Source organism: Marmota marmota, unplaced genomic scaffold, assembly GCF_001458135.2.
Source record: "Marmota marmota marmota unplaced genomic scaffold, marMar, whole genome shotgun sequence".
NCBI lineage: Eukaryota > Metazoa > Chordata > Mammalia > Rodentia > Sciuridae > Marmota > Marmota marmota.
Genome location: NW_025999900.1, coordinates 43,724,495 through 43,742,297, shown reverse-complemented (window position 1 = coordinate 43,742,297; position 17,803 = coordinate 43,724,495). Strand labels below are relative to the sequence as shown.

At 56.7% G+C, this 17,803-nt stretch overlaps 1 protein-coding gene across 2 annotated transcripts in view; it reads right to left on the bottom strand.

The window, feature by feature from the left end:
* Nucleotides 1–1,412: 1,412 nt before the first annotated feature.
* Nucleotides 1,413–17,803, bottom strand: part of Vash1 (vasohibin 1) — a 20,754-nt gene continuing 4,363 nt past the window's right edge. For both annotated transcript variants that reach the window (XM_048799060.1, XM_015494236.1), the window contains 6 exons: nt 14,326–14,414; nt 13,168–13,224; nt 11,604–11,678; nt 8,180–8,561; nt 6,181–6,293; nt 1,413–5,292 (listed from right to left, as the gene is read on the bottom strand). In XM_048799060.1, the coding sequence (XP_048655017.1) occupies nt 5,220–5,292; nt 6,181–6,293; nt 8,180–8,561; nt 11,604–11,678; nt 13,168–13,224; nt 14,326–14,414 (789 nt within the window). In that variant the 3' untranslated portion in view covers nt 1,413–5,219. The remainder of the gene's footprint in view (nt 5,293–6,180; nt 6,294–8,179; nt 8,562–11,603; nt 11,679–13,167; nt 13,225–14,325; nt 14,415–17,803) is intronic.

Here is a 17,803-nt window from a genome sequence, read left to right as displayed (position 1 = left end):
GGCTAGGTCAGCTAGCCCTCCAGCTGACCTGAGGTGGCCCATCACCACAAGCCAGGCCTCAACAGCTGGTCCCTTCATCCCCACTGGCAAACGCTAAGGGTTATCAGTCAACCTGCGTCTGGGCCAGTCTGCTTAGTGTGACAACTGCTTCCCATGGCCACTGCCCTCCCCAGTAGCAGTCAGAGTGCCAGGTCCTGGCGGATGCAGGGGGCAGAGTGTCAACCTTTTCATCTTCAGGGCTGAGACGTGCTACCCACTTCCAAAGGTCCAATCCAGTTTAATCACATGCTTAGGTTAGGCAGGCACATGCTGTGCACCTAAGAGAACCAGGAGAGCAAGAAATGAGGCAGCCCCTCTCCCCAGGAAGTTGGGTTCTTACCCTCCCTGGAGTCTGCATTCTAAGGAAGGGGCCCAGGCCTGCCGCAGGCCTCTTACACAGGAGAGCCGTCTTCTTGGTGCTTGCCCACCAGGCTTCTGTGCTGTGTTTTTTTAGCTGAACTTTCAGCGTGTGGATGACGGCTCTGCCTGTGGAAGGCTGTGCAGTGCGAGACATTGCTAATTCAGTTACCTTCGTGGAAAGGCTTTTGGGATGTCATTTCAGTGGATTCAAATAAGCCTGCAGTAAAAGTGCTTCTACTTAACAGTGCACAGTCCAAGATGTCGTCAGTTCCGATGTGGCCTCTCCAGCTGCCCGCTGCCAATCTGAGCGCGCCAGACTACTAACAAGGGCAGCTTCCTGTGGTAAACTGCAGTCTAGTCAGGACTTTGTGGAGATGGACTGGGGTAAGAAGTAGGAAATATCTCATCTCCTTTGCTTACAAGTCTGGGTTTTGCTTTTAAGCTGAAGGAAAGGAGAGCAGAGACATGGGACAGAAGGAAGGGTTAAGGAAATGCCTGAGATCCTGTGTTTCTCCACCGATTGAGTTTGTCACTGTGGAAAGAGTTGACACACAAGGACAATGAAGGGGAAGAAAGGGCATGTTGGGTGGACCCAGGGGTGCTCTCCAAATCTGTGGCCTGGTGACTGATGAGGAGGGACTTCAGTTCCCTGTTGCTATGGTTTCCTGAAGTAAGCTCATCTCCTGGAAGAACCTCCCTTTCTCCTTTGTCCTGATGGGTGTGGTGGGCTTGAGCAGGGAGAGCAGGGCTGGGATACACCTGAGGGTGAGAGGGACCTTATCTGCTCCCAGATAAGGTTAGCAAGAGCTGAGTGGCTTTGGCAGGCTGAGAAAAAATGAGACCTCTGAAGGCCTGTGTCCATGGTCCATCATGATGGCGGGGAAGTTTCCTGTTTCCTGGTTTTAGACTCTGCTCCCCTCCTCTCTGGGTTCTTGCAGCCAGTGGCTGATGATGGTGGGAGGCGGTGGGCTGGGGCCCCAGCTCCCAGGGGGAAGAGAGACGAGGAGGCCTTGTTGTGATTTCTGCCCAGCCCACACAACAAGCTGGGGAGACTTTATTTGTTTCAGGGGGAAAGTGAGAACAGGAATGAGATGAAGTGTCAAGGTGAAAGGAAGGGCAATACTGATATGAGCAAAGGAAGGACAACATGAGGACCACACGTCACAGCCTGGGGAGGGCAGCTGGTCATCACAGGGCCCACGGGCCAGGCCCAGCTCTGGAGGCCCAGCTCTCGTTTTTATCAGGCAGGAACTAAAAGGGGACCACAGAGCACCAACATGGAGCGAGAGGGTCACCCCAGTGGACTTGCAGCTAGCACCACGCAGCCCTGCCTGGCCCGAGAGCCTGGTAGGAGGCTGGTCCCTGGCAGGAGTGTGCTCCCCCGCAGTCCTCTACAGGAGGCCTCCTGCCCTTCACCCATCAGCCTGTTGGGCCTGGCACTCCCCTGCTCTCCAAGGTCAGGGACACAGTGCAGGTGGTGGCCTGCCATGGCACACACGCACAGGGGCCCCTGGGCACTCACCAGCCAGCGTCAGACTGACTCCCAGAGCCAGACCGTGCTCTAGGAGGTGGGGGCAGAGAGGACAGAAAGGCTAGAAACAGACATGTCGACGTCTTGGCTCTTTCTGAAAATCAGTGCCCTGGCCCTTGGCTGCATCACCTCATCCTGGGGCCACAGGGCTGCTGCTCTCTGCACTTGGCCGTGCCCACGTGAGCACGGGCTGCTGGAGTGGCGGGCGAGGGGTATGAGAATGTGGTGAGGCCACAGAGGGAGAGGATTGGCAGTTGGTGGATGGGAAGGCTCTGAAGCCAGCTTCCTGGTGTTCCCGCCCTGGCACCTGGCACAAGGAGCCAGGCTTTGGGAGGCCCTGTAATCACCCCTACCCCAGGCCTCCTCCACCAAGCAGCTTTCTCTGACCTCACCATGACCCCTCCTTAGCCAGCAGTTTGCACCAGGGCAGAGGAGCTGGGGTCACATCAGCCAGGCCCCGTCCCTCACAGGCAGTGTGATGAGGTGACACCATGGAAGGTGACTAAGGCCCCAAAGTCCCTGCCTCTCTGTCTCCCCAGAAACCTCACAGCCAGGCCAGCCCCAGAGAGCACAGCCTGTGTAAACAGCCCGGGGGGAGGAGGGGTTGCTACATACGGGAAACAGTTAAAAACAAATTCAAAAGCACCACTGTGTCCTGTGGTGGTCTCCACAGGCCTGAGGTCTCAGCTCAGGAGGGGTGAGTGCCAGGGATTGCAGATGGGGGTCAGCAGAGAGCAAGCAGGGTAAGGGTTCCACTCTGCTTCCTCCTCCCAAGCTTCCCCAGGAGAGAGCCTGTGGGTCAGAGTGTCCTAGGAACTAGGAGCAGTTTCCTCTGTCTACCTGACTCTGGCTCCCAGCCCCCTCTTGCATCTCTTCGCCCTATACCCTGTCATTTCCGGGAAGTCCCCAGAAGCATCTGGGGCTTCTTCCCTGCTGATGAGCAGCCACAACCAGACCCAGAAAGGACCTTGTTTCAGCCTCACCTTTCCTGAGGTGAGCCATCTCTATGTTGGGGAAGGGAGGAACATGGGGACCACAATCCCCACTCCCTGAGAGCTGAGATTGGCCAGTGAGCCAGGGATCACCATGACCATCTCACTGGTCTGGCCAGGGATGTGGCCTGGGGGCAAAGTGGGCACCTCCCTAGGGCCCACTGACCCTAAGAAGAACCTGGTGAGGCTCCCAACTGGGAGTGACCGGCTGGCCTCCTAGGGTGCGTCGGGCCTGGCTCTGGGCCCTGAGCTGCAGGGTGGATGAGAGGCAGCCTCTGGGGCCTTCCCTGCAGGCTCTGCCCTCCTTCTCTCTCTCTCTCTGCTTCCAGGCACCAGCCCTTCTCCTGGCAGGCTGGGTGCCACCTACCCAGGTCTCCAGCCTGTCTGCAGGGACAGCAAAGATGAGCTCAGGGTGGCTCCCTGGTGGGAGTGTGTGTGTGGGGTGGGTGTCTCTGCTGCTGAGACTCGACTCTGGAGGAATCTCCTCTGAAAAACCCAGACCTTCCCATCCAAAGCATCCCTTGGACTCCTAGCCAGCACAAGCTCTTGACTGCAGAGGAGGCAAACGTACTCTTTTGCATAAACTGGCATTTAAATTTCTTGACCTGATTTGCCAACCTTTAAAAATCAGATTTCTCATCCAGATTCAGGGTTCTGGTCTCTAAAACACAATCTGGCCCCACAGGGCCTGCACTGTGAGGAGAGCTGAGCAGCAGCAGCCCACAGTGTGCCACGGTCCCCATGCAGCCCTCCCGTTTGTCACTTGCTGGCCCTGTGGACATTTGAGTTTACAACCCCAGTTCTGCTGCTCCCCTGCCCAGGCTCACAGCTCCTCTGCAGCCTCACTGAAGGCTGCCCCAGGTCAACACAGCCTCTCAGTAAAACCTTAACGATCGCTACATCAAGTTGCCCTTCTATAACCTCATCCTCTCTCCAGCTTCCTGACAAGAAGCCCTCTGTGCTGGGGAACTCACCCCTCCCCAAGGCAGCCTGATCGTAAACTTCCTCCCACATCCCTTCCTCACTTACACCCCCAGGTCTCGGGCTCTGTCCCTTCTTAGTGGTCCAACTGCCCTTTGCCCTACACCTTCTTATTTGAACTTCCAGAACCTTCTCCCAGCTCTGCCAACATTTCCGCATGCTTTCTCTTCCCTGCCAGGGGTCTCATGGATGATGGGCAAAATGTGCACGACTCCAGGTACTTGGCTTCTTCTCTACTAGTGCCCCGAGGAATCACTAACTGTGGCAGGCCCCTTTGTCCCTCTAACCCACGAGCCTAAAGGGGCTGCCAACGGAGGGGATGTGGGCCTGGGGCACAGCTCTGCTGGTCTGGTCTTGATTTCCCCTGCAAGGGCTGAAGTTTTAGAAAGGGGACACAGCAGAGGCCACTCCCAGAAGAGCCAGGGGAAGGACCCAGGCCTGAAGTCCCACCCCATGCCCACCTCAGCCAGGACTGGCACCCAGGTCTGCTCAGTCCCACAGCCATGCTGACCGACCCCAGTGTTATTCTGGGCCCTCCACAAAGTCCACACCCTCTGCTGGGAACCCCCAGGCTGCAGTAACAGGCGAGGCGGGGCTGCGCACGTGGACCCGCTGCTGGCCCGTGACCTCTCCTCTGCCCAGGGCCCTCTTCTGGTTCTCCTCCAGCCCAACCCCTGCTAGCTTTAGCTCAGGCCCACACGGTGTGCCTATGGGGCCACAAGGGCCAAGGGCTCTTCTGGGCCACCAGCTCCTGCTCTTAGGCAGATGCGGCCTGAGCCCAGCTCCTGATTTATGGGCTGCACAGACCTTTCTCAGGATGAGTCTACCCTGCTTCCCTTTCCCTGGGTCAAGTTTCTGCCAGGACAGTCCCAACTGCAGAACACCTCATCCTCTCAACCCACACAGGCTGGTGGGGCTGAGAAATTTCCCATCTACAGGATGCACCCAAATCCCAGAGAGCCACTGGGAGTAAAGTCACTGGGGAACCAGCAAGCCATCCTCCCCCAGGCCCGCGGCTCTCAGGCCCCTGAGCACTGCCCTTCCAGCCACCAGCACATCCATTTGTCATTGTCTTTTTCCCCTAAATACCTTAAACATCAGTCGTAGAGCCAAAGACTCCAAATAAAATACTAACTGTCTTCTTGACCCAAAGTTAGGGACTTGGCTCAGTGGCAGGGGCAGCAGAGTGGGGCGGAGCCACAGGCACCCTTCCTGCAACCTGCAGCCTGCCCCCACAACCCCTTCCCTGGAGCAAGGCCAGTTCCAGCAGGTGGATCATAGTCTCCAGAAGCAGGGGCTGGGGTGCTGCTTGTGCCTCAGACTCGGATCTGGTACCCGTTGAGGTCTGGCATGGCTTTGGGCTCTGAAGGCTTCTTGTCACCCGAGGGCCTGCAGGGAGGCAGAGCAGAGCAGCGGGCAGTGAGTGGTAATCGGGAGCTGGAGGAGGAGGGAGCTGCCCTGCTGGCTTCTCTCCTCCATTCTCCTAGGGGCCCTGGAATGGGAGGACACAGGGGAGACGTGTTTCTGGAACCCTGGCCAGCCAGAGCCTCCCGAATGGAATTCCTGTCTCACAGGGCGCTTGTTCTCTGCTGGAGGTTAGCTAATCTGGTGGCAGCTGGTGGGTAATACCTTAGAGCATAAATCTCCGCAGGGGAATCTGTTCTTTACAAAAGCTTCCTAGGTCAAACTCAATGGTGATGGACATTTTGGTGCCAAAGATCTGCTTGGTATCCCTTAACTCATGCCAGAGGGGTGGCTCCTAAATGACAATTATATTTAAAGCAAGAGCCAGAATGATAGGAGAGGGAATCAGAGCAGGAGATTTGGTATTTTAAGGGCATTTTTTTTTTTTTTTTTTGCCATCTAGACACAGACAAAACCCACAGACTTTTGGGAGTCTTGGGGGCACAGTTGTGTTCAAAGCTACTTACCCTGGTTACACAGAGCTGCAGGAGACGGCAGGGGGACTCTTTGCCAGGCAGGAGCCCGGTGGCCACCCACCCTCACACCCCCCCATTCTGCTGCCTGCCGTAGACCTTTCTGTCTGGACCACATTGGTCCAGCACAGGGCAGCCAGGGGCCTTTGGAGGGGTGTTTTCTTTGGGGAAATGGCACCACACTGCTGTGGGAGATGCCAACACCTAAACACACCCATCCCAGGTCACTTCCCATGGGTGGGACACAAAAGACAGAAGGATGTGAAGGAGAGGGACCCAGAGGAGAAGAGGAAAGGGGAAGGCTGTGTTGGCCCCGTCCCCATGCAATGTCATCCCTCACCGTCTCTCGCTGCGGCTGTTCCTGCGGTGTGGGCTGGACTGGGCCCGCTGCGGGGAGGACACATCCTTCTTCCGGTCCTTGGTGGGAGAGGGTGGGCCGGTGCCTTTGCCAATCTAGGTAGGGAGGGAGAAACAAAAGCATCCTTCAGGGCTGCCCAAGAGCCAACCTGCCCCACGGAGAGAAGGGCACAAGTCCTGGAGGCTGCCCCAGGCAGGGCCCGGGAAGCCCCAGGCAACCCTCTACCCTGTCTTTGGCTCTTTCCAAATCTACTTCCCAGGCACCGAAGTGCAGCAGCTGCCCAGCTGCCCAGCCCCTGCATCCCGAAGGTGGCACGGGAGCAAGGGAAGCTGCTGGGCTGTCCCATCATTATAAAAAGTCTTCCAGAAGAGGCCCCTTGACTCACACCAGGCCCATGTGCCAAATGGAGAGGTGGCCTGTGTTTGAGCTTTGCCTGGGAGCCTATCAAAGCCAAGAGTGGCACTAGTTACCTTGAACAAGCCAAAGTCAGATTAGTAACTCTGTCTGATTAAGAAAAAAAATCAGGCATGGTGGCACATACCTATAGTCCTAGCAACTCAAGTGGCTGAGGCAGGAGGATTACGGTTCTAGACCAGCCTTGACTACTTAGGGAGACGCTGTCTCAAAATAAAAAAGAAAAGGGGTTGGGAATACAGCTCAGTGGTAGAGTGCCCCTGGGTTCAGTCCCCAGTCCCACAATAAATAAATGAGATGAATCATTCCTTAGGCAACACGCTCAACTTGACTTGAGTTCTCTCTACTGCGGGGAGCTGGAGAGGGGAAAATACCAGAGAGGCCTTCGTGCTGAATGAGTGGGGAGTCACAGGACTAATGACCAAGTAACTGTTGGTTCCACCTCTAGGTCTAACCTGCAGCCTTGGAGACACAATAATATTCCCTGCAGCAAAAGCAAGGGTGCAGGGGGACCCAGAACAGGGTGCCCGCCTAGGCCAGAAGACAGCAGCCCCTCTCTAGTGCAGGGTCCCTGCAGCCCACCTCTGCCTTGGGGGAAGGCACTGTCAGTCCACAGGGTCTTGGTCTAGGGGCTGGCTGAGAGTCCCCTGCCTGGACTCTCACAGCTGCCTGTGACAAGCTCAGACCCTCCCTCAGCAGGCTGAGCTCCAGTCGGATCTGCCTCTCATGCCACCCGCCTGCCCGCGAGTCTCTGGGCTTCCCATCCTGCGAAGGCAGCTCCATGGCTGCTCACCCCAGGGCTGACACAAGGACGGGGCATGAGCCAGTGCCTAGGCTGGTAGGCGAGCTGGAGGTTGCAGGTCATCTGGAGGGGCACAGTCACGGTGTGGCTGGGGCTGAGCAACCAGAGTGGCTGAGCCCAGGAGGGGACCCTATCAGGCCCCAAGGGAAGTCCCTCTAGTCCAGCTGGACCCAGAAAGAGCCCCAAATGCTGACTGCAGAAAGGGGCCAACTCCTCAGTAGCTCAAGCCCAGCTCTTCTGGGTTAACAGACCCCCGAAGTCCCCAGACATCCCCTTGTAGGTGGCAAAGAGGGGGAAGAAATCACCACCTTATTGTCTTCCCTGGGGCTGAATTTCCTTTCTTCTACTCTCCTTCTAGTGTTTTGTGAATGCTGGGTGCTGGGGCTCAAGTGTGGGGGCACACAGAGAGGGGAGGCTCTTGTGTCCCCCACACCACTCCCCTCATTTAGGTCAGGATTTCCCCCTAGCTGGTCTTTACTCCAGAGTCCCCGCCACCTGGAATCCATGCCTCTGGCCCTTCCTGTGTCAAAGACCCACCCCCAGGCCAGCTCAATCCCTGCCTCCTCTTTCCTGAGCTGCCCTTGGCCTGCCCACCCAGGGGACAACTTGGGCAATAAGACAAAAAGACTGAAATGACGCAGCTAGGACACACCATCCCCTCCCTCATCCTCCCACCACCTCTGCTGGAGTTGGGGCATGGAGGGGGGTGACAGCAGGGAGGGAAGCCGCCAGGGGAGAGCCTGGCCTCCGCGGGCAGAGCCTGACCTTGAGCCTCAGGTCGCGGGCGTGGCGCTCCAGCTCCTTGCGGAAGTCATCGCGGCCCAGCTTCTCCACGTCCAGGACCGAGTGCTTCCACTCGATCTGCTCCACGCTGTGCGGGTCGTGGGACACGCACTGGCCCAGCTTCACCTTCTTGAGCACGTGCCAGCAGCGGCCGTAGGCGGCCTCGTAGTCGAGCACGAGCTCGCTGAGGGTGCGGAAGGCCGGCGGCTTGTACATCAGGTCCTCCCGCCGGCTCATGCCCAGGGCCCCGTAGCGGCCCCCGAAGTTTACCCCCAGCACGATGTGGCGGAAGTAGTTCCCTGAGAAGTAGGTCTTGAAGCTGATGGGGAAGCGTTCCAGGGCGGGCATGCTGTTGGTGAGGTAACTGGCCAGTCGCCCCCGCTAAGGAAAGGGCCAGCAGAGCCGGACCAGCACGCGGGGCAGGGCTGGGGCAGCCGCCACCCACCTGCCTGTGGCTCAGGGACCCCTAGGCCACCAGCTTCTGAAGGCAGACACCCCAGCTTGTTCATCTCCAAATCCCTGTCCTCTAGCCTCAAGCTGGTGTACAGGGGGGCCTCCTGAACTGGCCTCCGTGGGAACACTGAGGCTGCCGTGATGTCAATCAGAGCTCCCAGAATAACAGCTAACAGGGGTCCCCTACTCCAAACTGCAGGGCTTTCCAGAGCTGTAGGGTGCCCCCCCCCACTCCTGTCGATCACAGGCACTTCGCAGTCGCTGGTCCCCCCAGACACCTTCTCCCCATTTTCCCTTTCACACATACATCTCCTCACAGATGCACCGCATTCTGGTGGCCTCTACTTTTCTCACCATCGCCCCCTCCACCTACACAGACACTGTCCCTTGACTCTCAAATAGAATCAAGCTGTGGCCACAGCCGGTGGGAGGCACACTGAAGCCTCTCAGCCCACTGGTCCCACTTGCTCACCCCCTCCAGGCACCTGGGCCTCTCACCTCAGCCCCTAGCCCAGCTCCTGCAGAGTCTCCTGCCCTGCCCGCCTGGCCAGCTCCTCTGCAGGCCTCAAGCAAGTCAACGCCCCGATTTTCCTCCATGGCACCCACCACCACCCATTTTCCACTTATTTCTTGGTTTGCTTGCTGTTTCTGTCTCCTCCACCAGAGAGGAAACTTCCCGAGGACAGGGACCTTGGCTGCCATGCTCTTTGCTCTTTCTCCAGGGCCTGTCCCCGAGTCCCGCCAATCACAGTTACTCAGTAACACTCTTCTTGAATACATGGGTAGAAAGGGATGAGTGAGCAAGTGGGGGGCAGATGCCCCCTACAGAGGCTGCACTCAGTGCCCTAGATGAACGGCTGTGCCACAGGCACTACCACTACCCCCATTTGCAAGGGAGGACTCCAGGACTTGGAGATGTTAGGGAACTTGCTTGGGGGTCACGTAGTATGTAGCAGAGCCAGGATTAAGCCTGTGGCCTCAGACACTACACCGTGCTTCCTCTAGCACTACTCAGTCTACAAGCGCTGACTGAGCCCAACGCCTTGCCAGTGACCAGGGACACAGAGTATATGAGAAAGGCACAGCACTGCTCGGCAGAGTGCAGTGGGAAGGAGACCCAGAAGCTAACAGTGCAGAGCCCACTGCACTGAGGAGCTGCGGGGACACGGGGAGGGGCCCTTCACCAGACTAGGTACTGTTCCCATTTTCCTTGTGCCCACAAGCCACCAAATGACCTTGAAAGGCCTTGGGACCACATGATCTTGGCTGGCCCAACATCCAGGTTGCTCTGCAGGGATGGAGCCTCTGCTTTAGAGCATGGCTCCTGAAGGAGAGGGGACGAGGGGTCTTCAAGGAGGTGCTGGCAGTGGCCTGACGTTCCTGAGTGGTCTCATGATTAAAGTCACAAAGAGCCCTAGACAAGGTGATGCTGGCTGGGCTCCTGGAAATGGGTCCATCCTATCACAAATGACTGCCACAGTGGAGCTAGCTCTTAGGACCTCTGAGGGGATGGGGCAGGGGGCACCACAGCCTTTTTATGTAAACTTGAGGCAGGTATGTCCATGGGAGAGTGTCACCTCGGTTACAGCCCTGAGGGAGCATCCTTCTCACTTTTGACTTCTCCTGAGACCTAGTCCTGCAGATGCACTTCCTGTTCATTAGGTGTCCTTCCCTGACCCTTCCGGCTACCTCCAATCTGCACTCTCTGCAGCACTGAGCTGGTGGGCTATCTGCCCCAGGGATCATCAATAGGCAAAATGATTCAAGGCTGGCAGGGACCCAGCATGTGGTGGTGCACACCTATAATTCCAGTGGCTTGGAGGCTGAGACCCGAGGATCATCCAAGGATCAAGTTCATGGCCAGTCTCAGCAACTTAGCAAGGCCCTAAGCAACTTAGTGAGACCCTGTCTCAAAAAGTAAAAAGAGATGGAGGTGTGTCTTGGTGGTAGAGCCCCACTGGAGTCAATCCAAGCCAGGAAAGAAAAGCTGGTAGGGAATATGGGAGGGGTGGGAAGAGACGAAACACAATTGGCTCTGAAATGGTAAAGCTGAGAAATGGATACATGGGAATTCATTATATTATTCTATATTTGTACAAGTTTTAATATATTTTAATAAAATGACTCATTAAAAAAAAAGAAAGGTAGGAGCCAGGTGTGGCTCTGGAGGTTGAGGCAGGAGGATTGCAAGTTCAAACCAGCCTCAGCAGCAACATAGTGAGGCTCTAACCAACTGAGCAAGAACTTGTATTAGAACAAAAAATAAAAATAGGCTGGGGACATGACTCAATGGTTTAGCACCTCTGGGTTCAATCCCCCATAACAGTACCAAAAAAAAAAAAAATCATGGGGCTGAGGTGCTGACCAATTAGGAAAAGAACTGACCACAAATACCTGCCTCACCTTCCCCTGCTCTGACTGGGGGCCCTGGGGGAGGGCAGCCGCTCCTGGGAGCTTGTCTGCTTCTTCCAGTTGTTTTGTGGTACTGGGGATTGAACCCAGGGGTGCTCTACCATTGAGATATGCTCCCAACTCTTCCTGTTCTTGAGACAGGGTCTCACTAAGTTGCCTAGGCTGGCCTTAAACTTGCAATCCTCCTGCCTCAGCCTCCTGAATAATTGGATTACAGACATGCACCACCTTGCCTGGCAGTGGTACAACAGCCCATAGGAGACACTGTGCCCTATTCAGAATTCAGAGAAAGATCACTGGGTCCATGAACTCAAAAAAGACCTGCCCATCAAACCTGAAGAGGAAGCAACTGAGGCACAGGTGGCTGAGTCCCGAGGCTCCTCCACCTGGGGGAGGCTCCTCACCAAGGGTCAAGTTCCTGGCTGCACAGGGGAGCTGGGAGAGCCCTGGGCCTCTTTCCCTCTCCCCACTTCTGGAACAGGAAGCTGAGGCCAGGACAGGCGGGTCCCCTAGCAGGCCTCCCAGGGCAGGGGAAGGATACATTCCCAGGATCACGGCTTCCAGGCATTTGATTGGCAGAGCCTCTTTGGTCATTTCCTTGGCCAGGTCCATCAGCCTGTGGGAAAGGGAGACAGCGGAGGACAATGCCTCTGGCCCCTTCCAGTGGGGGATGTCCGAAGGAGGGGGCTGGGTTACCAGAAGGCTAGAAGGACAGACCCCCACCCCTCAAGCTGCCCTCAGCTCAGGCTCCTCCCCTCCTCCCGTGGCTGCAGCTGAGGGGGTGGAAAGAGGCCCCTCTCCCTCAGTTCCTTCCTTCCTTTCATTTTCTCTCCCACTTGTCCTTTAAAGACCTCTGGGGGAGGGGAGCAGCACAGAGGACAGGACCTTGACGGCCACTGTGCTGGGGCCTCTGCAATGACAGTGGTAGGAGGAGGTGGGACCTTGGCATTGACCTCTTCCCTGCCGGAGCGCAGTGGGCATTCCTGACTTAACCAAGGTGCCTTTGAAGAGCCGGCTAACGGATGCAACTGCTCCCCAAAGCCCAGAAGTGGGGTCTCAGGCAGGCGGCTGCCTGGTGGCCCCCCACCCCCACTCCCGCGGCCTGCTCCTGAACTTGGAACTCAGGTTTTAAGAGAGTCTGTCCTGGGGCCCGGGGATTCGGCCTGGCCACTGGCCTTCCACAAGAGTGCCTGGATTCCTCCACCCCAGGGGCTGGAGGCCCCCCAGCAGGCAGCAGCCAGAGAACAAAGCTAGGGGCCTAGGGAGGTGGATGTTCCCCCTGGGGCCTCAAGAGCCGGTCATTCAGTAAATAAAGCATTTAAAGCTTTTTTTTTCTTTTTTTTTTTTTCCATAAGAAAGCAAACATAAATTATGTGTGGAGCAAGATGCAAAATTTATCTGGGTTTTAAAAATTATAAACTCCTGGATTTAAAAATTTTAAGCCTATGGGCATCTCTGGGCCATGCCCCCCAGCCTCAGCCGCCATCCTCCTCGCCATTCCGCCCTTGGGGCTTCCCTGGCAGAAGTTCTCTAGAGCCTGGAGCGAGTGGCTCAGCCAGGGGTCGAGGAGTGAGAGATGCCACCTTCCTTCTAGAGGGGTCCCTAATGCTCAGACACTGATATTGGACCTTCAGTTACATGGCCAGGAAAGAGTCTAGAAGGACACGATGGGTAGATGCCCAGGGGCCTGCGAGGCAGATGGGCAGAGAGCAGGGGCCGCTGCGGGAGAGAAGGAGAAGGGCTGTCTCTTGCTCCGCTAGAAAAAGTCCAGGTGGCCCATCGACCTGGGACCACCCTCTATCATCAAGGCAGGTGGGGGGTGCTGCCTGTCATGTTCCATGCTCAGCATGGACTGGTGGGGGTGGGCTCCCTTTCACTAAGATAGCCCTGGCTGTTCATCTCAGGTGAACGTTTACATCATGACACCCTCAGACCCAGGTACCCCAGGTACCAGCCCAACGGCTGGCTTTCCTACAAGAAGATCTAAACTTCCATCCAAAGGCAAACCACAGGGGCTCCTAGGGATTCAGCCCAGCCAGGGGGCACTGTGAGCCTGGGCAGGGGGCACTGTGAGCCTGGGCGGGGGCTGGGTGTCCCATTCTTACCCTGTCAGAGGTCTGCTCTTCTTAATTTCAAAGAACTGTGTCCCTGTGTGATTGTACCTGTGGGAGCTGGTTAAGGACCGTCTGGGTTCATCTGAAAAGGTGTCCCTTTCCCCTGCCCATCTCCCAGGAGTATAGGCTGGGTAAGGACACAGCAAGGGGCCTCCTCACAGCACCTTGGAGGATGCTCAGACCTGATTCTCCTGCAGGGGAGACAAGGGCACAGGGTGGGTGGGTGCCTCTCCTTCCCCCTCACAGCCCCTTCTCTTTCCTCCCCCCCTCCTCATCCTCTCCAGCTTTCACTCATTCTTTCCTGGCCTCCCTGTCTCAGACGGGGACTTTGAGCAGACAGCTGGTGGCCAGAAGCCATAGCTGGGAACGGCTTCCTGAAGCACTGAATTTTGCAGACAGAGGAGGCTGGAGGGTGGGGGTCCAGCTCAGCCTCCAGTTGCTAGGTGTTCCCAAGCCAGCCTCTCCCTCCGCACCACAATATTCCCACTGGAGAGCAGAGGGACGGGGCCTGACTTGCAGTCCTCAGTGGGCCTTTCTCTATTCGGGACCCATGTCTAGTTCCCCCACCTCGGCCTCCTCTGTAGTCAGGAGGGCTGAGGTAGAGGACCCAGGACACTGCTCTGGGGCAGGGGGAAGGAGTTAAGGGGCCCTCCAACAGGCCTCAGGCACCCACCTCCTCGCAGGCTGGGCAAAAGGCCTCTTGCCAGGAAAGAAAAGTTGAAGAACCAGGAGAAAATTCCAGGATGTGCAAGTGACCTCCTGGAGCTTAAAGTCCCTTATCTTCCCCATTCCCCACACTTTTAAAACCCGTTTTCCAATACCCCCAGGGAACCTTCTTGCTGCTTCCTCTAGGGCTGGATGGATGACAGGGACCACCCACTTCCTGCAGCCCGTCCCAGGGGCCACTTCCCTCTCTCTCCCTGTCACACACAGGTAGCAGGGAAGCTGGTGAGGGAGGGGCTGAAGCAAGTCATCAGACGAAGTGCCCCCCAGCTCCAGGTAGCACAGAGATGCCTGGGTGAATCGCACCTTGAAGCTGGGGAACCAGGTGGCTCTGTGGACACCTCTCCAGCTTCCTCTGAGGCAAGCCCACTTGGCCTCTGGTTGAGTAACGAGACAGTGGTCATGGACCCAGACCAGAGAGGATACTGCAGCTCCCTGATGTAGCGCTGCACGGCTTCCAGGCGCTCGGGGACGGGAGTGGAGGGCTGGAAAGTAGGCACACTCGGTACGGGGATCTGGAGATACAGAAAGAGCTCTGGTCACAAGGACAGGCTCACCCTGAGCTTCCAGCCCTGCAGACACCAGCATTCTCCCCCCCAGAAGCCAGACCCTGGGGAGAGGCAGCTTCCTTCCCTCTTGCCCAGCCTCCTGGCTTGGCAAACCTTCCTCCCCTCCTGCCTTGACAGCATTTCTATACAGAGCTTGCGTGGACTTTCCAATTTTATGCTTCTTTAATAATTTTAGCAAAACATAGGTTGATTCAGCAACTGTTCGAATTTTTACATATTCATTCACTTCAAGGCTTAGGGAGAATGTCAGTATTGGAGTTAAGCTCATTAGGTGTGGGGTTCACTCTATGCTATGGTGAGTGTGGTTTGTCCCCCAGAGGTGTGGGGGACTTGGTCTTCAGTGTGGTGATGTCAAGAGATGGGTCCTAGTGGGAGGTCATTATGTCACCAGAGGCCTGCCCTCAGAAGGAAAGAAGGCAGTTTTCTTCTTGTGGACGCTGAAGCAGATCTCAGGATTGTCATAAAAGGAGCATGCCTGACCCCTCCCCCTTCCTCTGGCTTCCGCAATGTGACCATCCTCTCACCTGCTCTCTAACCATGATGCCATGCACCGCCACTGGGCCCCCACCAGAGGCTGAACTAATGGCATTGGGGTCACCAATCTTGAACTTTCATCATCCAAAGCTGTGAGCTAAAAAGACTATTTTTCTTCCTAAGTATCTTGCCACAGGTATTTCATTAGAGTAACAAAAAACAGTGCTGGGTGTCCTAACGTAGTACGCCTGAAATCCCAGCAATGTGGGTGGCTGAGGCAGGACTCCAAGTTCAAGGTCAGCCTCAGCAACTTAGCAAGGCCCTCAGCAACTTAGTGAGAGTCTGTCTCAAAAAATAAAAAGGGCTGAGGATGTGGCTTAATTGTAAAGCTCCCCTGGGTCCAATCCCTGGTATCAAAAAACAAACAAAAACCTATAACAGGCTTTCCCAGAGTCCCCTCCGCCCAGGGTGATGTCTCGGGAGAGATGAAGATATCTTAGCAGTGGACATCACCCACCCCGGCAGCACAGGCACATTTAGCAGGGTTTCCAAAGTGCCAGCCTGGATTGTTGGGGACACCTCTCAGTGGCAGCAGGGTGAGAGGACTTATTTTGGGACATGTCTTCTTGTAGCTCTACTCACCAGAACCTGGCTGCTCAGAAGGGTCTGACAAAGGCCCAGGGCCCTTGGGGTCTCCTTTCCCACCAGCTCCCTACCTCAGCAATACGGGAAGCCAGACGGTCCTCAGAAGGGACTCCCCAGCATCAGCCCGGCCAGGCGGGACGGGGATGAGATGCTGGGATGCTGGGAGTCAGGCAGCAGAAGCAGACCCTGGCCTTCCCTCAGCCAGGCACCTCCAGGAAGGAGGCCACGTGCAGGTGTGGACCCCCGCCCTTCAGCCCCGGGAGCCTGAGTCCTGGCATTTGGCTGCCACAGTCAGAGAGGCCAGGGGACCAGGAGTGCATCCGTGAGGGTCCTCTGAGAACTCACAACAGATTCCCTGGGTAGAGCCAGACCTTCAGGGGCAAAGCCACCCCTCTGGGCTTCCCTTTGGCTACCAGCACAGGGGGCTGTGAGATGGCCTTAGGCTCCGCACAGGGCGGTCCCACTCTTGCCCCATCTCTTTCCCCAGGCCACCACCTGGTCCTCTAAGGTTACACCGGGCTCTCTCGCCCCAAGGGGCTGGGGCTGCAGTGGGGGGTCTGTGGGGGGTCTGTGCGGGCATGTGTGAAGGGCGGAGAGGGGAGCCCTGTGGGGGAAGGGCAGGACCCAACTCTTTCCTTCCTCTCCTTGGCAGGCTTCCCAGAGGAGGAGATATGGAGCCCACAGGGCACAGCCTTTTAAATGCTGTGGTTTTGGTGGCTGGGGAGGAAGGGACATTCTTCTTATCATTTCTGACAGGGAGGAAGGGACATTGTACTTATCACCGCACACTCACATACGGGGCCTGCTGATGGCAGGGGACACAGAACAGTGTCTACCAGATGCCTCCTCCCTTCACAGGGCAGAGATGCAGGAGAGGAAGGGCCCCTGGTCCAGAGAGTCTTGCGCAAACAGCCCCTCCCCCTGCCGGGTCCTCTCCCTCTTGCCTGGGCAGTCCTTGTCCCTGGCAACCACACACGCCCACGCAGCTGACAACCCAGTCTGGAGAAAGCTACTTCCCTTGGCACGTTACTCTCCTCCTCAAACTGGTGCCACCACTTACAGTCACTAGTAGGATAAAAGTCCAGGGGTGGGGGCTCCCCCTCTCCCTGCCTGACCACCCTGTGCCCCATGGCCTCCTCTGTGTCAAGAATATGGGGGCAGAGGGGGGAGGGAAGTGGTATTACAGGAATCACTGAGCCATTTCCCATCAACAGCACTGCACATCCATTCAGGCACCCAAACTCAGGTGGCACCCAACCACAGGTGGCACCCTCCGCGAGGCAGGGAGTTAAGGGGGCATCCGGTAAGGGCACCTCCCATGAGAAGCTCCAAACAGGGAGGGAGCTGCGGTCCAAGAACCATGCAGAACCAGGCTGAGGCCGGGGCCAGGAAGCGCCCACACGAGCTTCGAGAACACGGACACCTGCCATCTAGAGAGAGAGCCCAGGGACTAGCAGCTTTGCAAGAAGGAAGAGAGTCCAAGAGACTGGGCTTCCCAACAGGGCCTCAGAGTCCCCATCACCCAGGCCAAGGAGGAAGGAAGCGTCTGGCCAGCTCCCCGACTCACGCTGCCCCAGTGCGCTCTACCTTCTTCCTCAGTGTCCATGACAAACACAGACCCGATCACTTGCTGGTTAGAACTCTGCACATCCAGGTGAACAGGCCACTTGGGGACTGGTCTCCTGGATTTGACCTTCAACCCCCACCTCCAAAACAGGAGGCAGCAAAACTTCCTCCCTGCTGAGGGGTGGGGTCAAGGGGCACAGGGCGGGCTGGTGATATCTGCTACCCAGATCTCCCTGGCAGCTCCTCCTCCATGATCCCAGGCAAGGGTGCCCCTGGCCCCAGGAGTCCCTGAAGGCCTGAGTCCCACAGGACATTAGCACTGATGCAGCCCCTCAGCCCAGCACAATGAGGCGGCCTCGGGAAGGAGGGGAGCGCTGATGGCAGGAGATGACAGAGCACACTCCAGAACTAGACATGCCATTGAAGCCCAGCTCCGTGACTTCAGTGATGCTCCTCAACTTCTGTGTCTCAAAGCCCCGTTTTAAGACAGGAACCTTTATAGAACCCATCTGCAGTGCAAATGGGTTGCTGCATATGGACACCTGGAGATATAGCTCAGTTGGTAGAGTGCTTGCCTTGCATGCATAAGGCCCTGGTTCAATCCACACACACACACACACACACACAAAAAAAAAAAAAAAAAAAAAAAA